We start from the raw sequence: 13329 nt of genomic DNA, 5'->3' as shown, positions 1-13329 counted from the left end.
TGTGTTCCAATAGACACCCTGACCTGTAACCCGTTCCGTGCCGAGACAGCCAGGCCGGGAACAGCCTGTACCGCAGCAGGCTGTCCTCCCCGCTCAGCTGACGACACGTATCGTCAACAGTACTGTGTAACAGCCCGCCTGCAGACACAGATGAGGATGTGTAATCACCGAAGTAAAAGCACACCTCACTGCCCGATAAGACGCGCGGTGATACGGATTAGCGCACTGTTTCTGTAGACTTACAAAGAACAGAGGGGGGGGGGGGAGTAGCATATTTACTTATCGGAGACTTTTATGGCTTAAAGGACAGTTTACTGTCACTTATTTCAGGGTAAGGACTTCTACAAAAGCGCATGCATGTTTTTTTTCTACTATTGTTTCTTTTATTAATTCCTGGTGGTATTTTTCCATGTTGGCATTTTTACTGGGCGGAGATAATTTGTCATCTTTTCCCAAACAGTCTGTGTTTACATTATTGTGGTGTTTACGGCTTTGCAACAAAGTATGAAGATCTTTTACTAGTTGGAAAAAAATACCACTCAATCAAGTTAGATATAAAAATCAAACTCCTCATGTTACATACTAATTCTCTATTCTCACTACGTGGTGTAAGCTATTGTTTTACCAACTTTGCAAGTAAAATCTTGGCGACAGCTGTTTTGCTGTCAAACCAGTAACAGTGAAAAGTCCTGCCAGTGTGTTAGGCGTCCATTTAAATGTATAAACACGGTTCAGGTGGTGCTGTGTGTGATTCTAGTATTATGGTATTCTAGTGATGCGCATCATATTCTATTAAGTCTTGTTTTGCAAGTCAAATTTTGGGAACTATACGTTCCTATAAATTATTATTATTATTATTATTATTATTATTATTATTATTATTATTATTATTATTATTATTATTATTATTATAAATCATTATTAAAAGTAGAAGTACTCATTGTGAGGGAACATAATGGCAGTCCCTGCCAAAGTGCTGAATGATAAATCAATGTAATAAACCAAGAACAGATGGTGAATATGCCTAATCCTGTCTCATTCTATAAATCATTATTAATCATTAACCTCCCGATACAATAGTTTTCATATTTTGTAGTGAATCAGTCAGTATTTTACTCTGATGTGGATGCTCACTAGAGAACCAGTATGTTAAACCTGTCTAAGCCATTACTGTAGTCTAATAATTGCTACTGTATCCTAGTAAATTACAAAATGAAAATTACTTACTGTAAAGTACAGTTCTTCTTAAAGTCTTCAAAGTTTAATTAAAGTAAAAACCTAAAAAAAAATACTATTGTCTAAGTGTTACTATATGTAATGAGGCACTATAAACACATTATAATTTGGCAGTTGCTTTTTAACCTGGAAATCCACATGAAAAATAAAATAATAAATATTCAAAATTGTAAATTGTAATTTAGTTACTGAAGTCGTTTTGATTCATTATGCATTCCATATTAACAGGATTAGAAAAAAGTGTCACATCTAACACATATCTAAAGTGCTCACTGTGAAGCAAAATGTTACATAACAACTTAAAGTAGCAACCTGCTTCAGGTGAGCATGAAATGCATTGCATTTTATGAAGGATGCTTTGCAAGTCAAATTTTGTCCGGGTCAAGAAAGACCGCAGTTATCAGGGAGAGACAGTTTTCGCCTGAAATATACAAGAAGTCAAAATAGTAGTGAAGTACTAAACACACACCAAAAGAGATGAACGTGAGAGACACAACACAGAGTATTTTAATATAATATTTTTAAAATATCATCAGAATGATATATATAAAAACCCAGCAGGAGTTGATTTATGTTGTAATCAAACTTTTCACAGTGGTCATGTTCTTCTCCAAAGGGCATGTGTTTGAGTATATTTTGACCATGACTCCTAAACAGCCTGTAAGGAGGCTGAAAGCTCTCGTCATGTGGAAACCCCAGATGCACACTCTGCATGCTGATGAAATCTTGTGTTCAAACAGCCTTTATCTCATTTCTAGGCTTTTTATATTGCTTTTTATATTATACATGATTAAAGCAAGTGTTTGCTTATTATCACATTCATGGTTAATATGTTTTCTCTTTCACATCTCTAGGATGAACTTATTTTTTACTGACACATTTACTTTGGGGATAAGAGAACCTAAAATCCATGGTAATAAAAGTTTTTTATGGCCTTGTTTTGTGCTTTTGCGGTTGAGGGTGTTGGCATTGACATGCTTTATGGCTGCTTCTTGTGTCTATGTTTATCACATTTATTGTATTAAAAATTATAAAATATGCCTCGAATTAATGTTATGAGTGAATCATTAACGAGAACTTAACCAAAATTTGTTCATGTCAGACAGCGAGAGGAAAACTTTCCTTTATAGAACCGAGATGCTCAAAGAGCCTCGTCTCTCTAGATGATGAATCCCACCATTATAGGTGGTAAGGATACTGTCTGACCACACTGCTGGCAGACAGCAAGCTGCTATTGAGAGGGAACATGATGATCCTGTTAATTATATAGGTGACATAACACAAGTGAACCTGACTCTGCAAACGCAACAGGGATATTGTCAGCTGGGGTGAGTAATCTTCTGAGCATCTGGTTATCGGAAGAAAGTAGCTTTCACACACATGTGTTTTAGAACATGTTATTCACATTTAAAGAAAAAAAACAGCACAGAAACAGAAAGATGTAAAAACACAACCTCACTATGTGTCACTGCCCACATGAAACCCTTAAAATAATAGTACTGATTATCTAAAATAAAACACCATGTCAGGACGGTCAACTCCTGCACGGGCAAAGGTTGGTTTGTTTGTTTTACCAAAATTCGTGAACTGTGGCGTCCTGGTTGCTTTGTCTGTCTTCTTTTCCCCTACACTGCAATGCTTAACTGGAGGTCAAAATGAACTAAACAGGCTCGGGCTGAACTGAGATGCATGAATAGATATGTATAGTGACACATGGCTTGAGATGTTGTTTTCCTTCCTGAAACATCAAGAACATCTTGTTTCTGTTCTGGTGAAAGCACCCAGGCAGGCGAGAAAAAAAAAGAAGAAGAAGACAAATGAAAATTAGATGGTCAAAGGTTACATCAATGGTCTGTGGCTGTTTTATACATGCAGTTGTAACTTATTTTTAGAACTTTGTGGCCTTCTTACTGCTACTTACCTATCACTTTGCATCGGAAAGTCGTTTAATCTTTGCTAAAACAAAACAGTAAACAGCAAATCTGATAGGTGTCTAACAGATTTTGCTAAATACTGTGTAAAGTACAAAAATCTGACTGGCAGTTGCAAGAATCCATCTGTCTGAATGAGTATCTTGGTGTAACCAGAAGCACGCGGGTGAGTTCATTCAGGGATACGGGCTGCACAGTCATCAGGAAGTGAAACAGAACAGAATGTGCTGTACTAATCTGATTGAAAAACACTGTGCTGAGTGGATGCTTGAAAAAAGAGATGATTCATTTAAATAGCTACAAGGAGAACCCTATGGTAGCAGGGGAATACATACACGGAAAAACAAAGGCAGCTTAATGCTTCATTTGGTAAAGCAAAAGGCAAATGGGAGGGTGAGGTTAAAGAAGCACTTGCTCTCACACAAACATGCGCTCTGCAGCTACAGGCTGAGCAACATAATGCTCTTTGTTTGTGTTCTAGGCATCCGTGATACGTACAGGGGAGTAATCTCCCGAGTGATCCCTTTTATCCCTGAACTTTTGCCCCCCCCCCCCACCAAAAGCAAGAGTTCTTTACTGTTGTGTCTGCCAAGGGCCCTGAATAAACGACTGAGAAATGGGGCAGTGAATAACAGCAGTCCTATTTTCATCATGTCAACACAAACCTTAAAAGGTTGTGTTTTATTGTCAGCATAGTTCAGTTTTGGTGTGTTTTGTGTTATGTCTGACATTTATCACTTTGTATAACTGATGAGGAAAGATTTTAACTTCTTTTTGTTTTTGAGTTAAAAGAAAAACAGGAGCTTAATGGTTTGTTTTGAGTCTCGGAGAGAATGAAACTTTTTTGAAATCATTTCAAATCAGCTGAAGACTTTTTTTAAATCAGGGCTTTCACACAGTATTTGGATGTGTTCTAAGTAAACTGCCACAGGAAATATCTGATTTAAATCCCAAAAACAGAATGCAACTGTAAAGGAGATTTTATTTTATTTTATTTCATTTTTTTATATATTAAAAACCCCAAATAGGTTTCTGCATTTCATTGAGTTTATATCAATGAACAAAGTGGTAGAAACACCTGTCAGTGTAATAAAACCAGCTGCGACATTCAAATGAATCATAACACAGAGTCAAAACTTCCCTTATTTGCTTTATGAAAGGATGTTTCATCATAGGACTGTGAGGACAGAGTGTACTTTTAAGCTATGTGTACCTAATAAAATGGCTGCTGAGTATATCTGTTTATGCACAGGGCATCCAATAATCCAATGACAATGCTCTGTGGTCTTTTCTGCATTTTCTCACGTTCATTGAACATTTATGATCAGATTGTTGTCACTGACACAATGTCATCATAATTTGGAGTCCCACAAACCCCTCTGCTGTACATGAAGTTATTGTAAACCATTTGCCATCCACTAAATAGTTTCCCTCCTGACCTCCTTAGAGCCCAGTTCAGTAAAAAAAAAGTTTAAAGTAGTGATACCCCCGCTCAACAAACCTGTGGTAATAAGGGTTATTATTCTTAATTATTACATAGGGTGTCGATTACTAAGAAGTTTAGTACACAGCAATTTAACCTGTCACGTCAGGCAATCATTAACCAAAAGCATGAGGTTGAAATGACTAATTGCTCAAAAACTAATTTGAATCCGATTGGCTTTAACCAGACATGTTAGACGGTTAAATCACAACACCGTTATCACAAACCGTGTCAGAATGGGATACAAATCAGGGTGTTTCGCAACAAGTTTAAATGAAACATTAATGTCTCCAATATGTGTCTAATTAAAGATTACACATATGGTTACACATAACGTTGGAGAACAAGCAAAACAGAGTTCCCTATTCATCCATCCATCGTGCAATAAATAAAGACTGAGCTGCTAATTTTTCTCTGACTGTGCCCCTTTGTGACCTGAGGTAAGCCTCATGGTCAGAGATGCATGAAGACTTCTGTTACACAATTCTTCCCCCTTTTCCACACTTCGTCTTGAATGCGCCTCTATACGGGAAGTGTACATACATTATCTACCCACCCACCTGCGCGCTTCTAAGAGGTCACATGTGTTGAGCAATAGCCCTGTCTGTTGATTTACTTGTGTTCCTATGTAACTACTAAATGGCAGGCAGCTGTTTTTGCACTGCTTTATCTTCTTAAGGTCAAACTGAGCAAACTGTGCGATTCTTGTCACAGAACATAGAAAACATCGTATCTGTACTATGACTACATTTTATGCACCACAGCAAAAACATTTGCAGTGAATTTTTATCTAGACAGTGGGCTTCATGCTTGAGTCTGTGCATTTTCTTATCATAATAGTGATTACTGCAGCCAAACGTTAAGACGTTAATCAAATTTCTCTTTAAAAATCTGAGGATAGTCAAAAGGTCAGGGTCATAGTTAAGGCCAAGGGTTTGTTAGATACTTGAAAAGGGGGGTAAATAAAGGAAGAAACAAGAATTGCTACACATATTTGAATTACTTCAAGCAAGTGTTACATCACTAAAGCATCAAGAGTTTGAAGGAAACAGTGTAAAATCCTTTTTTGTTGTAGAGCTACAACACAACTCACAAACACTAAATTAGAGTGGTGTAGAAGTGTAATGCAGCATAAAATGGAAACACTTAAGTAAAATACAAGCATTATAATATTTTTTTTCTTGAGTAAATGCACTAATATGTGTTTAATGTATATGTACTCTATGTATGTATAAAAATGGCCTGTGTTCATTTATAGATATCACTGCAATTCCTCTGATAGCATTTGTGCTTTTATTTAAACATTTTTGACTAATTATTTTCAGTTTCAGTTATTTCCATTGAACACCTCTAATGTTTTTTTTCCTTTTTTCCATGAGGTGATGGGGTTTAAAATGTCACAATAATAAGAACATCTTGACATTTTATTTTTTCAAAGGTTAGCTTGACATGGCAGAAGAAAGGACGATATTTTTTCAGGCAGAAGAGCCTTACGTGTTTACACAGGGGAAATCTAGTATTGCAGTAAATAGCTGAAAAAGATTACCGGCTACAGGACACAGGAACAAGAACAGATGTTAAAAAAATCTTCAGCCTTGTAGCACAGATAAGGTCTGAAAAGAAAAGCACCAGTAAGAAGACAGAAGCAAGAGTATGACATCTGGCCAGTCTCCACAGTTATAACACTTTTTTTCTTAGATCATTTAAAAAAAATAAGTGTTATTGCGGTATATAGAGTACATGGTGTACATAGTTTAAATGTAAAGTTAGGCTATAGTTTTACTAGTTCAACTTGTATCCCCTTTTTTTACATGGTTGTACATTTTACTTGACCTCTATGAATAAATGAAACAATGCCCTTTACAAATAAGCTTGCTTTGAGTTTGTTTTTAACAGTGTAGATATAAATTAAAGTGGCTCGGGGCAGGGATAGGTTTACCTATAGCCAAAGTAGACTAAAAGGGATTATGAAGTTTAACTCAATGTAATAGCAGCTTTTAGAACTGAAGAAGGTTCTTGGATGAGAAGTGAAACGTCTTCACAAAACTTAAAGTCCAGTCGCTCCTTAGACTAATAGCAGCTTGGTTCACTTTATTATACCTTGATTATCCTATGAAGTAACACATATAACAGTAATATTTAAATATAATGATGTGATGATGGAAGTAAAGGCGCTTTTTAAAAAATTCAGTCATGTAAAATGTTCTAAACTTTCTCTGGTTACATTTTTCTGTTATAAAAGTTGGGTGAAGATCTCACATGTTTGCTAGTTTAATGTGTTGTGGCAGACATTCCACTTTGGTACAGTAGGTGGCAGTATAGACATTTATCGGTGTTTTAATGGCGTTTTACACACGCAGAAGAAGAGTGGGCTTTTTCTTTTTTCCCCCTCGCTCTTCCGCTTTACTCGAGGCGCTAATAAGCTAACAGGCTAGGCCTGCTGCTTAAACGAGCGGCGTGAAATCTTCTGCAAGCGGTTTTTTGTTGAGTTTTAGCTGTAAAAAGGTGAGTTATATTCCATACAGGAAGGTAGGTTCGGTCTTCCACACGTTTCTCGTGTGAATTCAGCTAGGATGCCGATTCGCATCGCGACGAATTCTTTTGTAAATCGTTTCGCGGTAATAAATGCTAAATTTGCTAGCGTAACGTTAATCCTCGCATGGTTGGTTTTGAAGGGTGGTGGAAAACTTTGCTGCATTATCGTTCGGATGAAAAGTTGGACTCAAAAGTAATTTGTAATATTCTTAAGAAATGTCTTTTTAGAGTAACTAAAATCCAATTTTAATGTTACCCGTCAACAATCAAGCTAAAGCGAACTATTTTTGGTGCTGTTAGCCTGGAAATGTATAGCCAGTGTTAAGGCTCAGGAGTCTGCTAATAGAAGCCACCCCATTTTCTAGCTTATTGTTGTATTATATATTATATACCTCTGACCAATTAACCAACATAGTTTTATTCACCATTCATCCGAAAAGCACCAAAGAAGCACTAAAGAGACCGCCCCACCCCCAAAAAGAAACGCGTTGGCTTTGGATTTTTTTTTTTAAGTGTGCGGTTGTTAAATATTTAAAAATCCTGTGTAGGTACTGCAGTTATAAGCAACCCAGTCATGTATAAACCTGAATGAGACTCTTTGTTAGAAAAGGCTTTGCAGTGCTGCAAAGTGAATGCAAATATAACAATTCACTGATACCAGCTTTAAATGGGGCCATAGATTAACTGTTCTCAGAGCTGTTTGACTGTAACTGTTTCTTGTAATTTTGTTTTGTTTTTTTCTTTTCAGGGATAACAGAGTCTTGGACTTAAACAAGAATAAATTTGAAATGGGAGGTATGACAACTCAGACAGTTAGTCGTGTAGCTTTTCTTGCTTTGTTTTGCAGTAGGGAGGTGCCCTGGTGTCCCATGAAACAACACAGAACATGCTAAGTGACTTTAAAAGAATTACAGTATTTGTGAACTTAAGGGGTGTGTCCAAAGACCAAAGTATTTTTTTCCTGAGGCCAGCGTAGTTCCTAAGAGCAATGTTCTTGGAATTGCTTGGAATAGGAGTGGCATGTATTGATGGTATTGTTAAAACGCCAGCAGCAATGGGGCACTGAGCATCTCTCCCAAGCTTTGTGATTGGGTTGTTTTACTGGTTGCCAGGCCTTAAGATCTTGAACTTTTGATAGAAAGCTGTGCTTGTCACTTTTTACCCCATCAAGCAGAACTGGGACAAATGCCATGCAGACAGGCTTTCCCATTGCACACATGCTGACAACCATCTGAGCAACAATGGATGAGAAGTGAATGTTGCTTCTCTGAGTATCCATGTCTACCACAATATTGATGTTAAATATAAAGGTCTAGAAGAACAGTTCGTTCACCAGGTCAGTAGCAGTCAGGTAAAGTAGATGTTATGTATCATAGCAACCAAATTGTCTGTGCTGAAAATGTGCGGTGACTTCTAAGTGCTCTCAAGTATTCTCAGCTGGACATTTTCAGAGGATGGCCTAGCATTATCGTCAGGCAAAAAGTACTTTGCTGGACACAGCCCCTAATTCAAACACTGCAAAGCTAACAGATGGTGACTCCAATGAATGAGTTTGTCAATAAAAAATTATATTCTCTAAATATGTGCACATTACACAAGAAGTTAAAGAAGACAAAACCATTTACTGAATTACCACAACCACTGTTTGTTCTGTGTCATGGTGGACTCATGCTGTCTCGTCAAAATTTTTTTCACACTCTAGTTACATGTGGCTCCATCACTATCATGATAGTAGTACTCAAAGCACTTTAAGCTCTTTCTGTGGACAGTCTAAGATGCAGGGCGGTAGACTGAGCTTTCACCCCAGCTTTTATTATTTATTTATTTATTTTTTTGCTTGATTGTTTTTTCAAGAAAAAGAAGTTGAAAATTGGTGAAATAAAATTAAACAAGGAATGGCATTAGTTGACTTTATTTTACATGGTTGGCTGCAGAAATAAGTCTTTTAAAGTAAGGCTATGTACAGTAGATCAGAAAACTTTGAGGCTGGAAGGGCTTTGGATTAGTCAACATAGAAAAATAAAATATTTTAATGCAGGTTAACATAATTTACATTTAATTTGCACATTTTGATGAATGATACGTAATTTGTTCTACTTCATCGTTTGATGGGTGTTTGTGTTTCTGTCACTTTTAAGACCCTGCTTTTCATCGAGACTGTCCCCTCGACTGCAAGGTTTATGTCGGGAATCTGGGAAACAATGGAAATAAGACGGAGTTAGAAAGAGCGTTTGGTTACTATGGTCCTCTAAGAAGTGTTTGGGTTGCCAGGAATCCCCCAGGTTTTGCTTTTGTAGAGTTTGAAGATCCCAGAGATGCCTCAGATGCTGTGAGAGAATTGGATGGCAGGTAACTCCTTCAACATGCTACACTTATTAGTAGTTGTGTTTGATTTTTGCATTGCTTTCTGCTCATTTGTTGACTTCTGTTCAGAACCATGTGTGGCTGTCGAGTACGCGTTGAGTTATCCACTGGAGAAAAACGCTCCAGGAGCCGTGGCCCTCCTCCATCCTGGAGCCGATACCCTCGAGATGATTTTAGGCGACGCAGTCCTCCTGTTAGACGCAGGTATGCATTTCCTACTTGACAGTTATTTTACTGTTTTATTTATCTGTAGACATTTTTTTCAAACAAAATTCTCACTTGCAGTGTTCAATAAGAGTACAAATGACAAAGCACACGTTCATTAAATACACACTTATTTTTCAGCTTCTGATTTTGGCAAAACAGTTTTAGATCGACTAAATGGCCAAATATATTAGCAAAAATCTAGTTTCTTACCATCTATTTTTAGTTTTGTCATAGTCTAAACTGAAACTAAGCAAGGAATCAAGTTTCTGACAGCTTGAAACAAATTGTTTGCACACTTGCATTCAAGCGTTCTTGCCTTTTTTTATTTCTTTAAAAATTAAAAAAAAAAATCTGTGGCTGTATTCACAAAGTGTCATACTTTCTTTTTAAAGCAAACTAAAAGTGCCAGACTAAAGCAAAGAGGGGGGAAAAAAACATTTACATAGTAGGCACTCATTTCATTACAGTTTTCGCTCATAAACTGGAGATCTCAACTATTCTTTGGACATGTGATTGTGCTGTTGTGAGTACAGTCGGGTAATGCCTGGTGAATTCGCATTCAACAAGTCCTGTCCTGCCAGCTTTCTCACCAAAATTAAGTACATTATTTTCAGGCTCTATAAGACAGAGCTCTGGAGTTTCTAACCCGTCTCCCCCAACTCAGCAAGTGATGAGTGTTTTGTTTAGTTTTTTCATTTTTCGTTTTCATGTTTCTACTAATTGGCCACTTGAGAGCTACATTCAAGCTTTTCGATATTTTGTGAATACGGCCCCTGATCCCACGAAGATTGAAGTAATAATTTTGATACAATTTTTTTTTTTCATTGTTTTATCATTTCAAGGGTATATTAGTGGCAGGTTATGTAAACGGTTAAATCTTTTATTAAAATATAACTGTTGAAACAACAAGCTCTGCCAGAGTGATATTATTTTACAAAGACATCTTCAGAAGCATAGTTAGCCCTTCATCTCCCATCAAATATTTTTACACTTACATTCTGCAGGTGTAAATTTTATTTATATTTTTTTTCCTGAGTTCAGTTGCCATCTATTAATAAAACTGAACCCCGTTTCAGAGTCACCACCACGCTTCTCACCATCTGAGTCAATCAACTAGTCTTCTTTCAGCATCATGTGACTGCTGACCAGTGAGCCCAAATCAGCTTGGCTGGTGTTGTCACATGACCCAGGCGCACCGCCAGTCGTCAGGTTCCACCAAGCTTTTGGTTCCTGAGCATGCAGTTCCCAGCATCCTCCTCCTTCCTCCAACCTTTACCCAATCGACAGCGGTCCACTTCACATTATCAGCCAATCAGCGTCTTTACTCTTTCTATTCTCCAAACATCTACTGTATCAGCGGGGACAGCCCTTGGCTTACATCCCTTCCCATCCCCCACCCCCCCAAAAAAGGCAGGGAAAATCTACAACTACCCCCCTCGAACCAGCCACCAGGCAACTTCATATCTCCAACATTTGCATCTTGTGGCAAATCTTCTCTGCAATTCGACCTCCCTCACCATCAGTCTGGCTTCCTTGCGTCATTTCTATCTTGTCCAATTCCCCCAAAAATAGTAAGTTTCTTTTATCCTGCTCTTTGTAGTTTTAATGCTTAATCTAGCTTTCATAGCTGCTTGACAGTTTTCTTCAGCAGTTATGTAATTTGGAGAAAATTCAGTGCAGTGCTGCAAAAACCGGTCAAGGAATTTTGACCACCATTCTTTAATTTCCATTTCAAAAATGAACTACATTTATCTGGTGTTCATTGTAATTGTTCTACTGAGTGCATTTTCAGGGCTCGACATTAAGCTATCTTGAGTGATAACCACAGGAAGTAAACTTTTTTTCTTTGCAGTTTTAATTTGTTTTTTTTTGTTTTGTTTCTTTGGGGTTTTTTTTCTTTGTTTGTTTGGGGGGGGTTTTCGGTTTAAAGACCCTTTTACTTGTAGGTTACCCTATTTTTCGTTGCTTTAGGATGTGTCCCACATCAAAGTTTCTTTTAACAAAAAACAAAAATAATCAGTCTTTCCTGTGTTGCTGCTAAAGGAGGTATTTTACTTTTTGGGGAGCATTGTGCACAAGGAGGATCACAGTAGATCGGTGATTGAAGAATGTTTTTATGCTTGGTTTAAAAAAAAAAAAGAAAGGAAAAAAGCTGTCACATAATTTGTTTGGTCTTTCTCTCAGACAAGCCTTAATGCCGAGCCTTGATTTTGTTTTACATTCTGATATCTTGCTCCATGATTTGTGTTCATTGGACAAAGTTTCCTTATAAACATTTGACCAGTTCATGGATACAGATGATCATTCTGTTAACAGTCCAGGAAGTACGTGTAACCACGTTTCCACATGTAACCCATGTTTCTGTAGGGATCAAGAAAAACTAATTTCAAAGGTTGTATTAGAGATGGGAAATGTTAAATATGCTCTCTTAATATTTCTAAAAAAATGTTTTCTTCTTAATTTTCTTTTTAACTCCTCCCCCCTCCCCTACATTGTAGATCGCCAAGGAGACGGAGCCTCAGCCGCAGCCGCAGCAGGTAGCCATGTCACCTTTTGTTTTTTGTTTGTTTTTGGTTTTTTTGGTTTTTGTTTTTTTTTTTTGCGCCACACATTTGTCTATGGCAAATGATAAAAATCATTAAAAACATTTTTTCAGGTCTGTTTCAAGAGATAGACGCAGATATCGGTCTGCTTCCAGAGAGAAGAACCGTAAGCGCTCAAGATCCTTCTCGCGATCGAGGAGGTAAATCAAAATAACTTTTATATTTATTGTTCTTGAACTTCAAACTTAATATTAAGCTAACAATTTTTTTCCCCATCAATTTTGCATTTATTCACTGGTTGGTTTGTTTTACAGTCGTTCCCGGTCTAATGAGAGGAAATGAAGATCTTGGAAAGCTCATCTACCGGCTTATGCTATGGTTACAAAAAAGTACATTTTTATAGTCTTTTCTTTTTAGATTTTGTTGGGTAGCTCATGGCAATTTAAGGTTGGCCATGTTTGGGTCTTAATGGTCTGTTGAATGATCAAGAAAGGTGTAAACTGTTTGTTTTTTGTTTTGTTTTTTTGGGTTTTTTGTTAAATTCTGTCTTGCCCTGCATGCTTTGAAAATGAGTACTTGGTTTTACTTTTCTTTTTAAAACTGTTTAAAGTCATCATTTCATTTTCTTTCCTTTTTTTGGTTTGGTTATTTATTTTAATATTCTTGCTCGGTTACTGTGACATGGTATAGAGGGAGTGGTGTGGGGTTTTTTTTTTTTGGTTTTTTTTTTCTCTCATACCAGTAACAGAAAAGAAGACTCTTAACAAATGCTGTAAATATGGTGCTGTTATTGTAGTCTATCCCTAAAACATGATCATCTGTAATTAATTTTTTTTAAATGCCTTCCTTTGCGAAAGAAAGCATTGACTAGATTCTTTTTTCTTTTTTTTTCTTTTTTTTTTTTCTTTTTTCTTTTTTTGAATGTCTGAGCTCCAACAACATGTACTGATACAGTTTAACATCTTGTTCAATAAATGTTTTTCCAAGGTGAGTTTTCTGTAACATTTGCTTTGTTTTCATAGTTGCATAC

General features: G+C 36.9%; 1 protein-coding gene across 3 annotated transcripts; it reads left to right on the top strand.

Annotated features, from left to right (window-relative positions):
* Nucleotides 1-178: 178 nt before the first annotated feature.
* Nucleotides 179-13290, top strand: srsf3a (serine and arginine rich splicing factor 3a). 3 transcript variants are annotated; one of them, XM_082533354.1, is made up of 8 exons: nt 180-331; nt 2091-7155; nt 7934-7980; nt 9324-9534; nt 9619-9753; nt 12255-12293; nt 12413-12499; nt 12614-13290. In XM_082533354.1, exons 3-8 carry the CDS (start codon nt 7974-7976, stop codon nt 12639-12641), a joined length of 507 nt encoding a protein of 168 aa, XP_082389480.1. In that variant the 5' UTR covers nt 180-331; nt 2091-7155; nt 7934-7973; the 3' UTR covers nt 12642-13290. The 3 variants fall into 3 exon arrangements, with proteins under 3 accessions (XP_082389481.1, XP_082389480.1, XP_082389479.1); XM_082533355.1 differs by lacking the exon at nt 2091-7155 and having other exon boundaries at nt 179-331; XM_082533353.1 differs by lacking the exon at nt 180-331 and having other exon boundaries at nt 915-7155.
* Nucleotides 13291-13329: the final 39 nt, after the last annotated feature.

Source organism: Aulonocara stuartgranti, assembly GCF_965226115.1.
Source record: "Aulonocara stuartgranti genome assembly, chromosome: 5".
NCBI classification, from domain to species: domain Eukaryota; kingdom Metazoa; phylum Chordata; class Actinopteri; order Cichliformes; family Cichlidae; genus Aulonocara; species Aulonocara stuartgranti.
The sequence above is the reverse complement of the archived record's forward strand: the minus strand, read 5'-3'. Positions and strand labels throughout refer to the sequence as shown.

Excerpts from the sequence above, each read along its gene's own strand:
- srsf3a (XM_082533355.1), top strand. Across the intron at positions 9,754-12,254 it reads AGTCCTCCTGTTAGACGCAG|ATCGCCAAGGAGACGGAGCC; the intron begins GTATGCATTTCC and ends CCTACATTGTAG. Across the intron at positions 12,500-12,613 it reads TCCTTCTCGCGATCGAGGAG|TCGTTCCCGGTCTAATGAGA; the intron begins GTAAATCAAAAT and ends TTTGTTTTACAG.